Source organism: Castor canadensis, chromosome 13 (assembly GCF_047511655.1).
Source record: "Castor canadensis chromosome 13, mCasCan1.hap1v2, whole genome shotgun sequence".
In the NCBI taxonomy this organism is placed as follows: domain Eukaryota; kingdom Metazoa; phylum Chordata; class Mammalia; order Rodentia; family Castoridae; genus Castor; species Castor canadensis.
The window spans coordinates 37294395-37315307 of NC_133398.1; the positions used below are offsets into that span (position 1 = coordinate 37294395).

The following is a 20913-nucleotide window of genomic DNA, read 5'->3' on the forward strand; positions in this document are numbered from 1 at the left end:
AATACCCAGATCAAAGCAAGCCACACTTAAGAAGCTGGGAAAGGAGGAAGGAGGAAAAGTAATGGAAGTGCCTCTCCCATCCACACATTATTAGCATTCAGAGAGAGATGATGGACTCTTTCTTGATAATGGCAAGATTTAACCCCCTTCCTGAGTGTACTATTACAGGAGTTTGCTTCATTCCCCAATTTGGAAATACCAGGTGAGTATATGAAAGATAGCTTTATTAGTTGCTTACAACATAACTAAAAAGTGCCACATACTAAACAGGTTTTCTGAGAGAATGTGGGAGCAAGGTTTCCTCAAAGTACCTATTGTATAGATTAGTATGGTCCAGAAGAATTTTCTGGGATGATGGAAATGTCCCATAATCTACACTGTCCAGTTGGGATGCTAGCTATCCACAGGGGCTAATGGGCATATGAAATGTGACTAGGATTAGAAATGTATTTTTAAACTTCAGGAATCAAGAGTCACACACTCATGCCATTCTAACTCAGGTTTACTTGCTGAATCCAAAGGATAGTAAAGACTATGAATTACAAAAGACCATGTAACCCAGACAGACTCCTGTGGAAATACACTATCCAAGACTCTAAACTAAGGGATAATGATGAATGAGCCCATCTGGGAGAAAATGGTTGGTGAGAGGATTCAGAGCTATGTCTTTTGTAATCAATAAGGGGTCAAAAATTAGCTATGAAGTCCCCTTTTCAAATGAAAATTTCACAGAATCCTACAGAAAAGAGAAACTAGCTATTTTAGTTTAAGGAGGGGGTAAAGGTACAATGGCTGGGCCTCTTAGCCCTAGAAATGATAAAAGACAATTCCTCTTCCCTTCAAGCATGTGTCTTCAAGTTGTAGCACATCTTGAAGTCAATAAAGAAGCTTCATGTATAATGTTTGAAACAAAAATTTATTCTCAGAATAATGCACAAAAGCACAGGGTAAGGCTAATGTGGGGAGCTTCCCTCCCTTCCTCCTCCTCCCCCTCCTCTCTGAATGCCAGGGAGAAAGAACACAGTTGAAGGAAACATGCAATCACAAACAATGATCAACTCTAAAGACAAAAAAGGTTTGGTCCAAAAGAACTCAACATAATTAATCCAATTACTGTGAACAGCCTCATTGAGTAGGATTAAGATATTGCAGATGTAGTGTTTCCACAGGGTGGCTCTTCAGTGCACCAGGGGGGCCTGCTTGAGGGAGATGAGGACTGAGCGCATGCGGGAGACATCTTTGGCCTGTTTGCTGGACTTGGGATTAAAGTCACACAGCCGGGCCACCCTCTCCCACTCAGTGCCTGGGGAGGACTCATCAATGTCGTTTACAAAGGCTTCTTCTGCTGCCCTGGAAGCAATAACAAAATACGTTGGTTTAATGTAGAAACCCCTTTGAGCAACCTGGTGGCTGCCTTGCTACAACAAAAGTGACTGCCTTTTCATTCCTAACTAGATGGCATTCTGTTTTTCCCAAGAACTAACAGCCGCTGGCCCAAGTCAGACTCAGGGGCAGACATATAACCAGCTCTCCTAGGCTCAGGGTGCCTGGGCTGCTGTGTAAAATGGTGGAATACAGGTGTTTGGTTCAGGGCTCACTCTGTCTCTCTGTCTGGCTATCTCTGCTCATAAAGAGCATTTTAAAGTAAGTCCTTGACCATCTATGCACTCATTTTACAAATGAGCACTGCAGCAGGTTGATCAAGAACTTAAAAGAATAGCTTATGTTGGGCTATATTGAGTTTCAAGGAAATTTTGAGAGTTCTAAAAAGCCCACAGGTCATTGCATAGTAGCCTCTAGACTTATTCCTAAGGCTGGAGAGAAACAGGGCAGATCAAAAGGAATTCAAGACAAAGCTCCCATGCGAGCAGGCACTCAAGACTATAAAGCCATTCTGGAAGGGGGTTTGTTAGGAAATTCTCTAGTTCAGCCAGGTGCCTGGGGCCACTAGGACATTCTCTAGTTCAGCCATTTTCTCTCCAGCCGGGTGCCTGAGGCCAGTCAAGGCACACTCTGGCAGGAGAGCCAATGTTAGCTGCTTTTTGGCAGGATGCCAATCCAACATTCTTTCACTTCAAGGACGGCCCACCCCCAGCTGGGAACTAACTGGTGGGAGCTGCAGCCCAAAAGGACAGTGGTAAGAGGTGGGAAAGACACCAAATATTCATCTACTCCAACAAGCATCACGGGCAAAGCAAAAGCAATGGAGATGACTAGTCCGTGGGAACGGAGGGATGGCACTATCACAGGGATGGCCGTGGCAAACACTGCTGAAGCCCAGAGGCACTACAACACTGCGACTTCATGGCACACACAGTTAGGGGCAGTGAGAAAGGTTTACTTAACTGTTCTAGGCTGTAGCAAGGATGGTTTATGTTTGTGCTTAAAGGTGAAGAGAGAAACGAGAGAAACTTTAGGTCAGATACAGAAAATGAGAATGAGCTCAATGCAGATGGTCAGTAAGCTAGACATGCCTTGCCACTCTATCTATGCTTAGGAATGTGCAGCTGGCTTTGCTGGGCCACCCTGCTGCCCAGCAAAACCAGACTCAACCTTTCCAGTCTCCATTTCTACTCCAGAGAGAATGTGCAAAAAGTCAGATCAAACACCACCTGTAAGTCCAGCATTTCACAAGTCTCATTGCAAATGCATCTGGAGGCCCAGATAACCCAGTTCTGTCTTCTAATGAGGTGAATATCTCAAGGTTATGGGCCTTAAGAGACTCTACAGACCTCAGTTTGTCACCACATTCTATAGGTTTCTTTCCTCCATTCTACCCTCATCTCCCTTATATAACAGGAAGGGAAAAATGCTGACAGCAATACTGCTTTTTTAAATGACTGGTAAGAATCATTAAAAAAAATTTTATCTCAGAAAAGATGCAAAGTTTTTCTCTTTTTGGGGGGTGGGGGTGCTAGGTGGTTCATATTAGACAGCTTTAGTTATCTTGACCTCACAGCTGGGGCCTTTGTGCTAAGGATGGGAACATGGCATCAAAGCAGTTTCTGATATGTAAGACCAGAAAGAAACAATGACAGACACCCATCACAGGTAGTCCCCTCTCTGCTTTGTACTCCTCTGCCTAAGGGAGAGGCAACCGGCCCCATACTCTGAAGGATCAAGTATAGCAAAGTCAGAGCCCCCATGACTCTGACTTTGGCAATGCAAGGTGCTGCTATTCACTAGCTCCTCACTTCCTGGTATTTTTCATCTACTCCAGGCAGGGAGGCTCTCCTTCCTGGAGGGTAGGGAGGCAATAGGGCCCCAGCAGCAGTGGCAGCAATAGCAAGAGGTCAGACTCTACCCAAATCCCAAACCCTTTCCAGACAAGATCACAGAGGACCTACATTTTGAAAGGGAACCCCTCCAAGATTGCAAATATGAAAAATGGTCATCAGAGGGCACAGGGAATCTTTAATTCTGCAAGATTTTTAGCAATGGATCATATCCAGCTTTATCAATTCTCAGGCAGCTCCCAGTGCCAATGTGAAATATTTTCAAAAGCAAAGCAACTTGTGACAAAAGGAACATTAACTCTAAACAAAAAGTAGGAAGAATCAAAACAAGAAAAGGAATTAGTTTTGCAACATACACATAACCAATCAGGTCAGCGAAGGGTTGTTTGTAGAAAGCTTCATCTGCCACCCTAGACAGCAAGAGGTCCAAAAGGCAGGCAAGCAGGCAGGAAAAAAGAGAGAACATTGAGAAGCAGAAACATCTAAAATCCACAGTAGAGGCGTGACTGGGCTCTGGGGAGCTGCTCCCGAGGCTCCACCCTAATCCGCGGAGACTCCAGCAGGCCAAGGCTTCCCAGAGACCGACCTTCTTGCACCAGGCTCCTCCCTAAGAGTGAGCAGGTGCTTTAATTTCTGGGGCTTACCCAGCAGCAATATTATTAAGCACCCAATTATGAGCCAAGCCCTTCCACATACATTATGCTGATTCAGTTCTCAACACAATCTACGCTGTGGAGAGCTCCAACCCCTCTTTTACAGACGAGGTAACTAAAGCTTACAGGTAAAGCAACTTGCTCAGCTGTAACACAGTGGCCAGCGTTCAGAACTAACAACTGAGCCAGCCTGGCTGTAAGAGCAGGGTTCTTTTTCTGTACGTTAAAGCTGCTTGCCAGCTAGTGTACACTCAGGAAGCCATGCTACCTTTCTGCCAATCTCAGTAAATATCACTGGGCATGACCGCTGCCATGTATCAGATGAACTGAATTCCAAAGATTTAATTTCAAATCTCAGATTATCCAACTACTACTTCTCCATATTGACTGGGTGGGGTAAATTTTCAGTATCCTGGGAACACAAATGTTATTTCAAACTACCTTAGAGAAAAAAAGCAGCTGAGATCAAGTGGCCTAGTGGAAGGAACACAAGACTCTGGTCCTGGCTCTGGCCCTGATTTGTGTGTGTCTTTGAGTAAGGCTGTCTGCTCAAGAGGCTGAGACAGTTTCTAAACATTTTTATGCCATACTTGGACTGGCTCTGACAAATTGCAACCCAGAAATCCTCTTTAACTCTCACTCAGGCATGATAGGGTTCTGAGGTAAAGAAGGGGTGTACTAAGTGAAAAAATTTATATTATGGGGGACAGGCTGGCTTTAACTGTTACCCCATGTGGAATCCATGGGTCCAGCCACCCTTATCCACTATGGCTGGGCAGGGAACCTTCTTCAAGGGGTCTCAACCTATCTCTTGCCAGGATGGTTTAGGGTGGGCAAGTGAAAGGGAAGGAGCATTTTAAAAGGATAATCATGCACAGTTATTAACCTAAGTGTACATATTGAGTTCACTGGGGTTTGAATTCAGGGCCTCACACTTGATCAGCAGGTGTTCTTACCACTTAAGCCATTCCACCAGCCCTTTTTGGTGTTGGGTATTTGCCTGAAACGAACTATTTGAGCTATGATCTTCCTGATCTCTGCCTTCCTCTAGAAGGAAGATGGTGGAGTAGCTAGGATTATAGGCATGAGCCATGGGCACCCAGCTCTAGTAATTTTAATTTCAGTTTATTTTTAAACTCACACATAACCTTTCTTTCCCATTTTGGTTTCTACACAGAAGATGTTTTGTAGACATTTATTAGAGAAAGCAAAAAGAGCAGCCTGATTGTAACTCAAAGTGAAGTGACTCAGCAGGGAAACAGAGTTGTGAGAGAGTCGAGTGAGTAGGAAGGAAAGGAAAGGCAGGCCAGCTTGTAAACCCATAATCCTTTTAGTTTACACAAAGGGCATGACCTAATCGATTTCAACTCCAGCTTACTCCAACTGGAAGAGAATAAAGGTTTAATGATTCCAGTCAAAGCATCACTTGACAACAAAGGCTTGAATGTCAGACTCTGTTCCATTGTAGCTAACCTCAAGACTAAAGATCTTGTGTGTGACAAGCAGAGCCCCTGAAAAGCAAACAGAAAATCAAACACAGCAAATACAGGTACTTCTTTACTCTTTACTCAGCACAACAGGGGACCTGCAAGCAGCAATTGTTAGCCTTAGCAGGTCTGATGGGGTCCAGGCAAGCCTAGGAGAGGGCAAGAAGGAGGAATGCCTAACCACAGGTAAGTTCCACAGGCCTAAATATAATGCAGTACTTCATTCTATAAATTGCCGCACAGTGGGCATGGAAAAAAAAGTATCTACCACTGCTGAGAATCATAGATTCTGCAAACTTCAAGTCTTGACAGAGCTGAAAAGTCTCAGCACAAAAGCCTACTGTAACAGGGGGAATGCTTCTCTTCTGGCTTAGAAAGGAACATGTTCTGGGGGTTGTCCTCCATAAGTAAACTAACTGCAGGAGACATTCACTGCTCTGAATCCTTGGAATTGAATTCACAGGCTGTCATGATTAATTCATGCTCTGTACAGTGACATTTAAGCCTCTATGGCATAAAAGGGAAGGAGGACAGACAACAGCCTACATATTCTGCATGTGGGGCAAAGACCCCACTTGCCTCATGCTGACTGCTGTATGTCCTTTGCTGTTCCCAGCATAGTGCCTGGCACAGATGTGCTCCCAATGCTTTGGTGACTGACTGGGTTGGGAATCTGGAAGGCAGAAGGCCTTTCAAAAGAGCCTTCTCTTTTGCAGTTTTCTGATTTTCTGGCTGATCTCTGGGGTCCTCTTATTATCCAGCTACTGAAGGAATCACCCAGGGAGAATGACATCTGCCTGGAATGAGAACTCCATTTTTTTTCTCTAAAATTACAAATAACAGGAAAGATAAGTTACTTTATAGACATTAATGGTACTTACTCCTTTAGACTCTAAAGTTTAGAGGCAAGCAGGAATGGGGGGAGGGAGTGAGTATTGAGCCAATATCACAGTCTACAAGGTTGCCAGGCATGGTGGTATATGCCTACAATCCCAGCACTTGGGAGGTCGAGGCAAGAGGACCACAGCTGGAAGCAAGCTTGGGCTACAGACTTTATCTCAAAAAACAAAGAAACAAAACAATCTCCAGGGTACGACATATGCTATGGGAAAAAGTTCCCAAAAATGATGTTTTTTCCTGAGATGGGGAATCTTACTACATAGCCTAGACTGGCCTTGAACTCACAACCTCTTGCCTCTACCTCCTGAGTGCTATTAATGCCCTAGTTCTCCTTCTTTTGTTTTTTTGTTCAGTGAAATTTGAGGTGTCACACATGCCGGGCAAGTGCTTTGCCACTGAGTCTCCAAAATTATTCTTAATTGACTCCCACCTCTACCCTCTGAACAATCGCTTCTGTCCTAAGATCATGGTGACAGTGGCTAGAAGGCCACTAGCTTTACGTATGCAGGCTCAGGTCTGTACTGCAGTTTCCACAAGGCCAATGACCTGATTTCTAAATAGCTTGATGTGGGGTGGCTAAGTACCTTCTCCTCTCTCAGATCTCAACTTAAGAGGTTCACTTGAGACCAGCCAAATCAGCATTCTACAATTTCAAGTAAAGAATTAGGTACCATGGCCCTAACTCCCTGCCCACAGCCTCAACCTCTAAGACCAAGCACCCACAACAGGTAAAAGAAAGAGTTCAGCAAAACTGGCTTGAAATTTCTGCAACCGGATGCCTGCTCCCAATATATACATTATTGAAGTTTGAAAATACGTGTGTCAAGTTGCTGATGCCTTGGGAACCCCATATAAGGTTCTACGAAGTACTTCAGAGTTGATTCAAGGGCTAAGGCAGCTTTTCAGGGGAGTATCACCACACTCAAGCATTTTTCTTTATAGATCTGGACTTGCACCTGGGGAAATCATCTTGAGTAAGCCTGATACAGGAGCCATCAGCACTTCTTGACCACCAGCTCAAGAGAAGCCCTGAATACCAGGATGGCAGCCATCATCTCTGGCAACTAAACAGCCTGACCAAGCAGCATCCCCCACCATACCTGCCACACAATTTTAAATAGAACTTGACAGGCACTCCTTGAAAGTCAGAGGCACTGCTTGAAAGTAAGGTGACCAGGACAGAGGCTTGAGCCAAAAAGTCACAAGGAGAAAGTGTTTAAAGGGCTACTGCATGAAAGAAGAGTCCACTATTTCTATCCATCAGCTGGCTCGCTCTTTCTCAGCAGATTTCCAACTAGATTACCAGAGACAAGGGCTCTTGACCCAGTCTTTTTTTTTTTTTTTTTCACTTTTAAAAAAATTTTTTGATGGCCCTGGGATTTGAACTCAGGGCCTCATGCTTGTTAGGCAGGTGCTCTACCACTTGAGACACCTACCAGCTGTTTCCTGACTAAGTACAGGAACCTAAGGCTCTACCTTGAAAATTAAAACTATCCCCTGGCCTAGTCTGCCTGTTTCTACACTGAAGTGGGTGGAATGACTACTATTCAGTGAAAGGTAGGCTGTGAACCCAGAAGAAAGAAGCCAATCTGTCTAGCCTGAGGGGAGCCATGCTGCTTGTCTCTCTAAGCTACTTCCAACAAGGAAGGACTTCCCAGAAAGGACTTCCAAGAAGTGAATGCATTAAAGACCGCAGCTGCTGCTTGGTAATAATATGAGAACAAATGTGTTTCTCTCCACAACTACTCAACCTTCAGTAAATGAGGAAAAGAAATTCTGAAGAAAGCATTTTTCAGAAGCCAATTAAAGATTTTCTTAGGCACAGGTAAATACTCAGCGAATCCTTAATTCTGAAGGCACTTTGCGAAACATCTTTCACTAACTAATTACAGAGCACATTTCCATGCTAAGGACCCCTTTGGGAAGACTCTTTCAGAGAGCTGGGTTTTATTTAGGGGATGTAACATGACCAAGTCTATAATCATCCCCAAAGTAATGAGATCCTATTATAGTAATGAAACTGACCTTTCATTTCAGGGCACTCCATTTTTTCCACGTGGACTTAATTCATGAAATAACTTTCCCTTTTCTGAATTATACTGTTACAGCTGAAGCAAACCAAACTCTTAGTTTAAGAGCCAAATTCACTACAATTGGGATAAAGAACAGGCTGAATTACGCTCACAAGATCCAAGAGATTTGCAGCTTCTGTGTTTCAAGCACTTTCTTCCAAACATGCAAAGACACTTCACATTAAAGGAGGGAAGAGCCAGAAGAACCTAGACTGGATGCTGGAAAATGGATTTGATTCAGTCTTGAAAATAAGATGTGCTAGAATCACTGTGGACTGACCTGTTGTTTGCTTTTGTTTTCTGTAGCTGCTCATCCTGTCTTGCATACCACTCTTCTAGCTCCTTTATTGCTTTTTCTTTCCACTCTGCTTCTTGTTTCCGAGAATTGGCATCTTTGAAGAGAGAGAGAGAAAGACAACACAAATAAGGCAAAGCACAAATTTAAGCTAATTTCTTCAATTTATTTTAGTCTTACTGAGTTTATGGTTGGTGTAGGGATGTATATACATATATGTGTTTGGGAGATTAACAGGGAGGGGAAGATAAAATTCTGGTTCTTTCTTGGTACAACCAACTGTTGAGCTCAGTGATCTTATTTCTGGTCTTTGACTGTATCTTATCCCAGTCCACTGATCTTGGTGGGTCACTAATTGGACTTACTGACAGACCAACTGAATTCACTTCAATTGGAATTGCTTTTGGCAGGGGGAGGATAGGTGTGGAAATAATGAATTTTTAATAGAAAAAGCCTCCTGGTGAACCAGTTGAGGAAAAAAAAATTAAAGATGATTCTTTAATAATGCTGCCAATATTAGGGTGATATTTTCATATCATCTTGGGTGAGGATGAAGCTCAGTGGTAGAGTACTTGTTTGGCATGTGCAAGGTCCCAACAAAACAAACACACATACACACACACACAAACACAATTGCATATTAGATCATCTTTTAGCTCTTCTCATAAAACTACATTCCACATCTGAGGTTTGACCATTAATGGTTTTATAAAACAGAAGGTGGCCCTCTTGTAACTAAATATCATAGAAGCATTGGTATAAATTAGGAAACTATTAGGAAAATTATCAGAGGTAAATATGATTCAGGAACCAGAGAATGGCAGAAAATAGGATAGTAGAGACAGTGAAGACCACAAAACATCTACTCCTACTCAGACTGCAGAGTTAAATTGTTAAGACAAACTGTAAAGGAAACTTCAGTGGAGGGAATTGCAGGGGCCAGGTGTGGGATTGTTAATGGTTAACCAAAAGGTTCTAGAGATGCTAGTGAGAAAATGCATATCTAACAGGTCTGCCAGACTGAATTCTCAAACATAGTTTCTGAAGACTAACTATGGTTTTCTCTAAGATATTTAGCTGAAGAGACATATATCAATATAGTATGAGATAAAAGAAATACATGTCCCAGTTACTGGTGCAGGTGATACTATAGTAAGTGGCAGGGCCAAGATCCAAACCAGGTTTGACTCTAGAACTCAGACTTGTACTTAACTCATTATGCAAGCCAAGAAATAATCACTGCCACTAGTAATCCAGGCAGTTTTGAAAGTGCAGTGCAAGAACCCATCCTGTAATTAATATCTCTTGAGAAGGGGGGAGTAGAAAGCAGGTATGGTATCAATATGACTCAAAGGGAAGAAATGAAGCATTCTTGGGCATTTTTAGGGGCCTTGCAAGAAAGGTTTTGTAGTAACAATCTGCGGAAGGCTGTGGGTAACTACAAGAAACAGTCTAATAGCAGTTAGATACCACCCCCAAGTTTCAGATTATAAGGAACTTTTCACTTTGTTGTCTAATTTGTCAGAAGGTGAACTATCATTCAAAAGGAGAATCATTTTACTCAAGACTTTCCACTGATGACTCTAACGTATCAAGAAACTTCTAATATATGTCTGTCCACAGCATATGTGGAATGGACAACACTGTATTGCAATGAGAGATGCTGTGGGCTGATGGTACCATGTAAACAAGGAACTGAAAATACCACAAAACCTAAGTGCAAGATCTACTTTTATAGGTGAAATTACTTTTAAAAAAGTACTTTTCTATTAGAATAGTTCCTTTTAATGTATTCTAATGATTATTACAAATAGTATATATTAGGACCAAACTATTGTGGAAATTTATCCGAGAAAAATTAGCCTAATTTAAAAAAAAAATTGTGACAACCTGTAGCAATGTAGTTACTGCATATAAAACAGCACATTTAAATTATCTCCTGGCCTTAACAGATTTAGGAAGTGCTATTAGCAGTAAAAATTCAGAATCCTTCAGTGTTTAACTTGATGAGACACAGATTTAGCCTAAACACAGTCTCTTTGAGCCTTAGGGGATGGGAAAGGGGGGTGTTTCAGAAGACAGGATAAAGAGTCCTTTTAGAGAACAAGGCACACTGACAGGCACCTTCTCTGGCCACCCTCATTGCTGTTTGCACAAAATTATTTGAGAATGCAGCCAGGGCTAAGCTGAGAACCATTTTATTATCCCTCCCCCGACTTCTGCTGGTACCAGGGGGTTGAACTGGAGCTTTTCACTTGCTAAGTGAATGCTCTACCACTTGAGCCACTCCACCAGCCCTTTTACATTCATTCATTCATTTATTTATTGATTGATTGGACTGGGGCTTGAACTCAGCCCTTTTTTGTGTTAGGTATTTTCAATAGGGTCTCGTGAACTATTTGCCTAGGCTGGCTTTGAACTGCAATCTTCCTGATCTCAAAATAGGATTATAGGCCTGAGCCACTGGGACCTGGCTGTGTTGGTAATTTTTTGAGGTAGGGTCTCACTTTATATCCAGGCCAACCCAGACCTTGATTCCCCAACTTGTGCTTCCCTATGTAGCTGGGATGATAGGCATGTACCACTGTACTCAGCCACTGGTTAAGATAAGGTTTTGCTATTTATTTGCCTTGGCTGGCCTCGAACTGCAATCCTCTTCATCTCTGCTTCTCAAATAGCAGACATGAGCCACCATGCCCAGTCTGGCTCTCTATTTTTAGCATCTTGTGCTTTCAACAGTTCTTATAGGACAAAAGGTGTAACTAAAGAAATATCTTATTTGTGGACCAACTAAACTGGAATGCAAAGCCAAATGTTCCCTCAAGAAGGCATCCTGAGTTAAGAGAACAACTTTTCATGGCCTATTCCCAAGGTATCCCAACTTGACAATTAAAAATTTAAATTGAAGTTTAGAATTCAGTTTTTCAGTAACACTAGTCACATTTCAAGTGTCAGTGGCTACCATATTCAGTAAAGATACTGAATATTTCTATCACCAAATAAATTACTACTGAATAATGCTGCTATACAGATTTAAACATAGTATGCCTTATTCTGAAAGCTATATAAATTGAACTAGAAATAAAACATCGGGCACTAACTAGCTATCTGGGCTGATTCTTTCCTATTTCCAGGTGTTAGTGATCCCACTTGTAAAGGAGTCATATTTTCATTAAGCAAATGGTCCTCAAAAAGGAGTAATACTGCTGACACTGTGGTTACATGGTACATGGCACTATTTCTACGAAATACACAATGAAATATTTAAACAGGAAGTTGTATCTTTATCTTACCAGATCAGCCAAAACAAAAGCTGTATGTGTAAGACACATACACATATGCAACTCATTTATATAAAGACTATACAATAAGGCAACATGGAATTTTTTTTTTAAGTTTATTATCAGCACTGAGGTTTGAACTCAGGGCTTCACACTTGCTAGGCAGGCACTCTATGCTTGAGCTGCGCCTCCAGCCCCTTTAGCTCATTATTTTGAGACAGGGTCTTACTTTTTGCCCAGGCTGGCCTTGACTACAGCCCTCCTATTTTATGCTTCTCATGTCACTGGGATGACAGGCATGTCCTACCATGTCCAGCTGAGATGGAGTCTCACAAACTTTTTTTTGCCCAGGCCAGCTTGGAACCATGATCCTCCCCATCTCAGCCTCCCTCAGTAGCTTAGAGGTTGATAGGCACATGTGCCACTATTTTTAACCTGCCCAGCTACTGGCTGAGATGGGGTCTATGAACTATTTGCCAGGGCTGGCCTCAAACTGTGACCCTCCAGTTCTAAGCCTCCCAAGTAGCTAGGATTATAGATGTGAGCCACCAGCACCCAGCCATGAAAATTATTTATTATCGATTTTCCTCATCTTTCAACTGGTCTGTTTGAAATTTTAATAAAAAACTGAGAAAATACATGATGAATACATGATGGATTACATCCTCACGTCCTGCCATACTTCTTCAACTCACCATGTAGAGACACCAGATCTCTCCTGATCTTGAAGCAACAGGTGACATTCTTTCCCAAAGGTTAAACTGGGTTGTGTATACTGCATGTATTTAGAAAGAAATGTGATTGAAGAGGATGGGTATGGACCTTAAAGCAAGGCTGAGTTAAGACTGAAACTCTGCTTTAACACTTCTTAGCTATGTGCCTTAAATATTTATTCTACCTGTGATCCCCACTAAAAATATAAAAACGTACCTTATAGGGATAGTAAGGTTAAAAAAAAAATTATGCATATTTCCTATTATGGCTTAAATACAAAGTGCCCCCCACCAAAGGCTCATGTCTTGAAGCTTGCTCTTTAGCTGGTGGAGCTATTGAGAAATAATTGACTCATGAGGGCTCTGACCTAAGCAATGGTTTGATCTATTGATAAATTCATCACTGAATGAACTACAGAGGGGAATGAACTATAGGAGGTAGAAACCATAGAAAGTGGTGCCTAATTAGAGGGAGTGGGTGCCTGGTGGGGAGGGAGGTTATCTTGTCCTTGGCCTTTTCCTCTCTTTCTCTCTACTTCCTAGCTGCTAGAAGGTAAGCAGCTTTCCTCTGCCTTGCCATAGGCCTAAAAGCAATGAAGCCAACTAACCATGAAACCTTTGAAACTATAAGCCAAAATAAATAAACCTTTCCTTCTTAAGTTGATTTTTTTCAGGTATTTTGTCACAGTGACGGAGTGACTAACACATTTCCTAACATATCTCATATTTTTCTTGTGTATTACCTTAAATTCATCCTTCAAATGATAAATGAACTATAAATATCTCTCCTCTCACATGGATATAATAACTTCAAGTTGACAAAGCACTGACTTGAGGGTAGTAATACTGATCTTCCTTCGTAGATGATGACACAGACTGAAGGTTTAAATAACCAAATGCCCACAGTCAGTAAGGTAAGGTTAGGTGACCCAGCCTTTCACTGCAAGTCCAAGGCTCTTCCCACAACACCACTATGCTTTCTTCCTGGAGAAGTGGCTCTCCAGGCTACCAAACTCCTCATAAACAGCCTATGATTAGGAATCTCCATGACTGGCCTTGTGAGCTTCAGACTGAAAAAGATGTCTTCCAAAGACCAGAGAAGGACACGATGACTAATTCAAGTTAAAAAGGGGTAAAAGTAGAGTCTAGGTCAACAATTCCATTAAAAACAGACACCCAAAGACAGAAAGGGATTCCTTACCAAGGGCTTCCAAGCGTTCCGTTTGCTCTTCTCTCCATTTACGGATACTTTCAGGCTCTGATTGCAATCGATCCACTTGTGAAATAGCTGCATAACTGTCTGTTGGCCCATTACTCTCCTTAACACAAAACATAATCATATTTATCAGTACCAAAAACTCCTTCCTGAAATGTGCTCCATAAAATTTAGAACCTCTGGTTACATACAGCACTGGTGGCTGTCATAAAATATTAAAGAAGTACCTTAAAAGTAACAATACAACTTTATATGCCAACAGGGAACTTTCAACATTACTGCACTGAATCTTCATGATCTCATGAAGGCGGAAGAGCAGTTCTTATCTTACCTGTTCACAAGTGGGACACGAGTGGAAGATAGGAAAGTTGGGGATGAGTGGATAATGGATGGATGTATTAGGAAACCATGTTATCAGTTTCCTCACTTGATACAGATTATGTGGTATCTTCAAAGTAACAAAGCTAAGTACTTCTAAATGCCATGTAGGCATACCCTGCAGGAAAAAGGTCATGTATTACTACTTAATAAAAACACAGTAAATTCTAAGAAAGAGTCCAAAAGAAAATGTAGTTACTGTAGTCATACCAGGGAGAGAAGGGAAAAAAGGGCAGGCAAATATGAGTCACAGGGAGCATGGGGTGTTGCAGTGCTTCTTTTAGTGGGTAAGATTTGATAGATAATGAACAAATTTGATAAAGACTCAAACAGATGTTAATTGTTAAAGAGACTTACTCTACTTGTTCCACGAGGGAATATTATCAGTTTAACCTTACCAGACCATTATAGTGCTTTACACAGCGCATGACAGTGTTTAAATTGATCACCATCATCATGAACAATCATTTCTTGAGAATAAAGTTGTTAACACTAGGACCAGTTCAATAACATTTAAAAGAGTGCTCTATTGATGCCACCTCTTTTTAAACCTCCTACTGTGGTAGGTAATATACCATCTACTAAAATATCCAGGAAAGTCACAGGATGGGGTCTCTTTCTAGGTCAATCAATTCAAATCACAGAAGAAAAAGACTCTAGACTTCTACCATTCGACATAATCAGAGTACTTTGTACCTGGTAATATTCGCCATTCATCACGCCATCAACAGCATCTGCAAGACATAAGATTTCAGTCTTTTAATCAGGGTTGGTCAAGTTTGAGCCAAAGGATTACATAGCGGATGATTTCTCCATCTGCCTTTAGGTTGAAGGCCTTTCCCACCATGAGATACTCACTTTTCCTCTGGTATTTCTAAAAGTTTCTCTTTAATCTACCTGGAATTAATTTTTTTGTAAGATAGAAGAGTAAGATAGTTTTAAATCCTAGAGTCTACAAATGGCTAGTCTGACCAGTCCCACATTATGGTTAATATATTACAGCTAACATAACAACTATCCAGTTAAAATATTCCAGCCCAGGGCTACTTCCAAAAAGAAAAGACTTTGATCACTACTACACATACAAAACTAGAAGCAACCCTCATCCCATACTTGCTAAACTACATGCTGCCTGTCCTTTTGGTCTGAAGATTCACCCAGACTCACTGGCATGTGCTTTCTTTATTAGTTACTGTACTACTGTTCTGACATCTTATACGAATCAACTGACACACTAAGTCAAAAGTTAGTCCAGTGCTACAAAAGCATGCAGAAAGATATCTAGGACCTTTGACTTACTAGGACATCTAAGCTAAGCAACTCAACAATCCAGAAGCAAACTTTCTAGGGCACTTTAGGAACTCCAGAAAGAGAAAAGGGCCAGAGAAAGTTTCCAAAGGGAAAAAGACTGTCCCAAAACCAGTTTTGACTTCCCATGTTCCAGAAACATTTGAAATCAAGCAGAACGACGTTTGAATCCCAACTGAGCCACTGATTAGCTTGCTGACTTAGAAACACTGCTTAATTTCCAGTGACCAGTTTTCATCTGAAATATGATGACACTACCCCACAACTTGCAGTTAGTGCTGGATCTGAAAGTCTGTGTACCAGCATTCAGTAAATGTGTAGTGTACTTAAATATTATTCATGACACTTCTCTAAATTCCTCTCTACCATTGCTATCAATAAAATTGCTCTCCAGAAAGCTTCCCTTTAATGTGCTTTACCCCTCTTTGTCCTTCAAGAAAGGGCTTGTCCAAAACACAGTGTGCTCCTGAGTTCCTCGACTGCTCTGTTCTCCAACCCCGTTAGCCTTCATGATTGAGGGATTTTTCAAAAGCTCCACTTGTGATGCCTCCTCCTTGACTACTTGTTCTTCTTCAATATCCCCCAAACCACTTCTTGCAGCTGGTTACCTTCTACCTCTAAATTTCTGTCTTTTTTCTGGATTTCCTAACTGAAGGAGTCATACAAAACTCAGTCCTGTTTTTGCCTGTGTACATCCGCCCATGGGAATTTTCCCTAAGGCTGGAGCATGTTTAGATCTTTTCCTCTCTCCTCAAACTGTTGCAGCCTACCACAAGAAACAGAGCTCCCACCTATAATCTCTCAGTTTACTTAGTTACAACCAAAGCCTTTAGGCCTCATCACTCCTCCCCCCCTTGCCTCCAGGAAATAAAGCTAAAATTGACTGGATGCTTACGAAATATACCAGCAAACACTTTACACACAGTCTTGTGTAAAGACTTTTTACATAGGATTTTTAATCCTAAAAATACTATGTGGCATATATTGTTCACCTTTTACAAAGCAGAAAACAGGCTGGACAGCAATGATTGTTATATAAATTTCCTCAGATCACAAAGCTAAACTCACACTCAAGTAACACAGAATAGCCCAGAATCCTAACTACTAGAGTATCAAAAGAAACAGAGAGACACAAATAAGTTCTCTAATCCCCAAAGGAAGTGCTGACTGCTGCTCTATTACCAACCTCAGCACACTGTCAGGGATCTAGCCTTAAATCACTAAATGCTTAGTCCACTAAGAATGGCTTTCCCAGGAACTAAGTCAGCAATCACCCCTTTCCTTCCCTTTGTTGAAGGCTTGATGCACAAAGGACTGGAGTATCCAGCTCTGTTCTCTCCATACTACCTTTCCAAACTGCCTACCACCAAGAGCTGTGTGTTCTTTACAGGACTCTTTTTTACCTATTTCTTTGTCAAGCATGTGAACACTGTCAGGCATCCTGCTAGGTGATGTAGATACAACAGTAAGAATAGCTGTCCTTGAATCCCAACAGTCTTCTACGGGTTCTATGTGATCCTGCTTCTCCCAATTCAGCCACAATGCCTTTCTTTTATCCCAACACAGTACTAAACCAACTACAATGGAATGTGGTACAGACTAAAGGTGGGGAAACCCAGGGCTCAGCTATTAATTCACACTTTTTTCTTTAAAAAAAAAAAAAAAAGTCACCTCTCCCTAAGATTGAGTTTTCTATTACATAAGGAGGTAAACAAAGGATCTAAAAAGTAAAAATGTTTAATCCTCAAAGAAATGCTAAAAGATCACCCAAGGAAAACAGCTTCTATTCACTTAAAGCCAACTTCATTTCCCAGTCACAGCCCAGTTCTGTCCAATCTGTTTGCTGTAAATTGTATATTCAGGCATATTACATGTCTTCATGTAAGTTCTTTGGGAAGAGGGGCTGGTTTTCCTAAGAGCACAGTGTAGTATGAAAACTCAGAAGCTGCAAACTAGCAACAGCTAACCCCCTCTCCCCTACAAAAAAGTTCTGCCTGGCTGGCATACTAATTTTGAGATTTTTGAGTCTCAAATATATACAAAGCAATACTCATAGTGTTGGAAGTCTCCAACACTTCTTATAGTCTCATGCCCAGACTGTTTCACTCATCTGCTACCTGCCTGGTCCCTGAAGGGTGGAGTTTATGGTAGCATAGACATTCCTATTTGCACCAATAGCACCCTCTTCTCCTATAATTGGACTTCATTTTTTTTGTTTGTTTTTGAGGCAAGTTCTCAGTGTTGCCCAAACTGGTTTTGAACCAGCTTCAGCCTCCTCCTGAGTAGCTGGGATTACAGGCGCCCAGCTCAGGTTTTTGTTTGTTTTTTGTTTGTAGGTAAGTGAAAATCCACTGTCTCGTTTCTTCTAATTTCCTACTTCTCTATATTACTGAACAGGTCTTTTCCACTCAACCTTTCCTCCCACATCACAATCCTAGGCATCACACACAAATCAGGCATTCAAAGGTCACTGGTCTCATTTCTATTTCCCGCTCTCATTTGACTGGGAAAAGACCATACCGCACTCTCCAGTCACCTCTTCTTCCCTTGCTTAGTGGTCCAGGCTACACTGGGGTCTCCTTGGCAACAATGCCTACCAAAGCAAAGGAAGAAGGGCTTCCTAAGTCCTGGCTGTGATACACTCAACCATGACAGACCAGAGTGTCTAGCTGGCACTAGACCATCTTCCTCGAGTCCCTTATTCACGCCTCGGTTCTCCCCTTACCCCGACACTGTGCTGCCGAGGTGTTGTAGGTAACAGTACCGTGCCACTGCGGAGAACGGGCTCAGAGCACAGCAAGTGCTTGATGAAAAGTTGAACGGGCGTGACTGTCACGGCATCTACTTTCCCGCTCCGCCGCGCCCAGCCGCACTCAGACACACTCCGGCCGGAGCAGGCTTCTAGAGCCGAGGTTTCTGCACGCGTGACTGAGCCCCCCTCCCACACACACACAACGGGGTCTAGCTTCCTCTAACCTCCTGGGTCAGCCAGGAGCACCAAACCCACGGAAGCTCTCAGACTCACACCGGGCCGACGTCCCCGCCCCAAACGCGCCCGCACTCTCACCCGGACCCCCCGGCGGCTCGCCGTGCGGCTGAGGTCCGGGGGCGCCGCCGTCCAGGATGGCGAAGGCCTCGTCGTTTTCGATGCCTGCAATCTCACTCTCCTGCTGCGCCAAGAAGGCCGCGGCCGGGTCTTCGTCGCCGGCGACCCCGTTCCCCAGCGCGGGGCCTCCGGGAGCGCCAGCGGGGGCGCCGAACGGATCTAGCTCAGCCATGGCGGGCAATTCAACGGCACCGACAACCAACGTTGAGAGACTAACCAACCGACCCACCAGCACCGCGCCCGGCAGCGGCCGCGGTGGCGGTGACTAGACCCGAGGACGAGCGGGAGGAGGGAGAAGGTGGAAGCGGAAGCCCAGTCTCTATATCCGGCTGAGTGAGGAGCCCGAAAGGGAACAACCAATCAGAGGACAGCAGCTGCCCAATCAGCAGGCTGGAGGGGCGGATCCCAGAGACAACTCGTGACTCCCGGCAAGGCAGGAGAGCCTTAGGGGCCAGGAAGGCGGAAGTGCCACCTGACTGAAAGCAGCCTTGGTTGCCGGGATTTGGGGAGCCGGACTGACTTCGGACCGCCACGTCTGAGGGCACCTGTGCTGCACAGTTAGGTGAGGTGACTACAAAGAGGCAAACCACGTAGGCCTTCTGAGCCTCAGTCTCCTCACTTGTAAAATGGGGAGAAGGGTGCTGCACTTGCCTTCCCCTGGGCTCGTTGAAAGACTGAATCCATTCGGGGATATATAGATATATAATAACTACATAAAGTTATATATATATACATACACATTTATTATTTATATATTCATAATATGTATAACATTTTTGCTAGCATATATTAGTTATACAGGGGGTTTCACTGTGCCATTTCCATATATGCTTGCAGTGTATTTGGTTAGGTTTATCCCACCATGTTTTTTTTTTGAGACAGGGCATCACTATATAGTCAGGACTGGCCTGGAACTCAAGGTCCTCCTACCTCTAACTCCCAAATGCCGGGATTATACCGTGAGCCACCATGCACAGCTCTTCTACAATTTCTTTTCTTTTCTTTTTATTTATTTATTTATTTTGGTGGGATTGGGGTTTGAGCTCAGGACTTTGTGTTCACAAAGCAGGCACTTTACTGTTTGAGTCATACCTCCAGTCCGTTTTACTGTGATTACTTTGGAGATGGGGTCTCTAGAACTATTTGCTGGGACTGGCCTCAAACTTCTATCCTCTGGAGCTCAGCCTCCCAAGTAACCTAGAATTACAGGTGTGAGCCACTGGCGCCCAGATTAATTTTTTTTTTTTTTTGAAAAGCTGTCATAACTTATTCACCCAATGTGGATTTTTTTGCTCCTTTGAAGCCAACTGACTTATATGTGGTTGATTCAAATTTACTACAATTTTTCTCACCTGTATTTTTATAAAAAGGCGAGTATGTCTTCTTTTACAAAGCACTTTTGTACCCAGACTGCCTTTTCAGCGCTAGACAGAAGTTTCTATAACTGGAAAATTCCATCGCATCACCTGCTTCCTAGAGAAACATGTTCAAGGGGGTCAGTGGCCAAGAAGAAATCTAGGTTTCCCAGGGGCTTCCATAACAGTACTAGTCACAACCTCTGTAAGTACACACTGGTACCCAGCTAGGACATCAGGAACTTTCCCTGGATAGGAAGTTCTTCAGTACTTCTATTAAGTCAGGGACATGTTAATAACATGACTAAGTTTGTCTACACCAGTTAGTCATACTTACGTTGAGGAATGGTGCATATGCGTTGGTCAGCCGAAAGACCTTTCTTCACTGCCACCACTCTACAAAGTAAAACACACACACACACACACACACACACTCTCTCTCTCTCTCTCTCTCTCTCTCTCTCTGCTGAGCACAGTTTAGTCCCAGTTTCTTGGGAGGATGAGGCAGGAGAATTGCTTGAGCCCAGGAGTTTGAGGCCAGCCTGGACAACATACTAACACCCCATCTCAAAACAAAACAGAAAAAAACTAAAAATAACAACCAAAGGTCAAAAATGCCTTCAGAGATAACAAGGGGCAAGAGAGGTTTTGGGTTTTTTTTTAAATACATGTATCTTTAGTGACAAAAATGTTAATTACTTGAAATACTTCCGAACTCATTTTAAATATGGAATATAGAACATTTTGAAGAAAAACATTTAAGGAAGTTAAACGTTTAAGGTCTACAATTGATTTCAGTTTTCCCCTCCCTCTTTTCAATGCCCCCTCAATACAAATTGGCAATTGGGAGAGGTAAAACACTCCTGAAATCCCAGCACTCACTCAAGAGGCTGAGGCAGGAGAATGGCAGGCT

General features: G+C 42.7%; 1 protein-coding gene across 4 annotated transcripts; it reads right to left on the reverse strand.

Annotated features, from left to right (window-relative positions):
- Positions 1-897: 897 nt before the first annotated feature.
- Positions 898-18956, reverse strand: Clta (clathrin light chain A). Of its 4 annotated transcripts, XM_074051469.1 has the most exons (7): positions 18607-18956; positions 14928-14965; positions 13839-13956; positions 8629-8740; positions 3593-3646; positions 2347-2382; positions 898-1350 (listed from the first exon to the last, which is right to left on the reverse strand). In XM_074051469.1, exons 1-7 carry the CDS (start codon positions 18815-18817, stop codon positions 1179-1181), a joined length of 741 nt encoding a protein of 246 aa, XP_073907570.1. In that variant the 5' UTR covers positions 18818-18956; the 3' UTR covers positions 898-1178. The 4 variants fall into 4 exon arrangements, with proteins under 4 accessions (XP_073907570.1, XP_020019979.1, XP_073907571.1 ...); XM_020164390.2 differs by lacking the exon at positions 3593-3646; XM_074051470.1 differs by lacking the exon at positions 2347-2382.
- Between the last annotated feature and the right edge of the window lie 1957 nt (positions 18957-20913).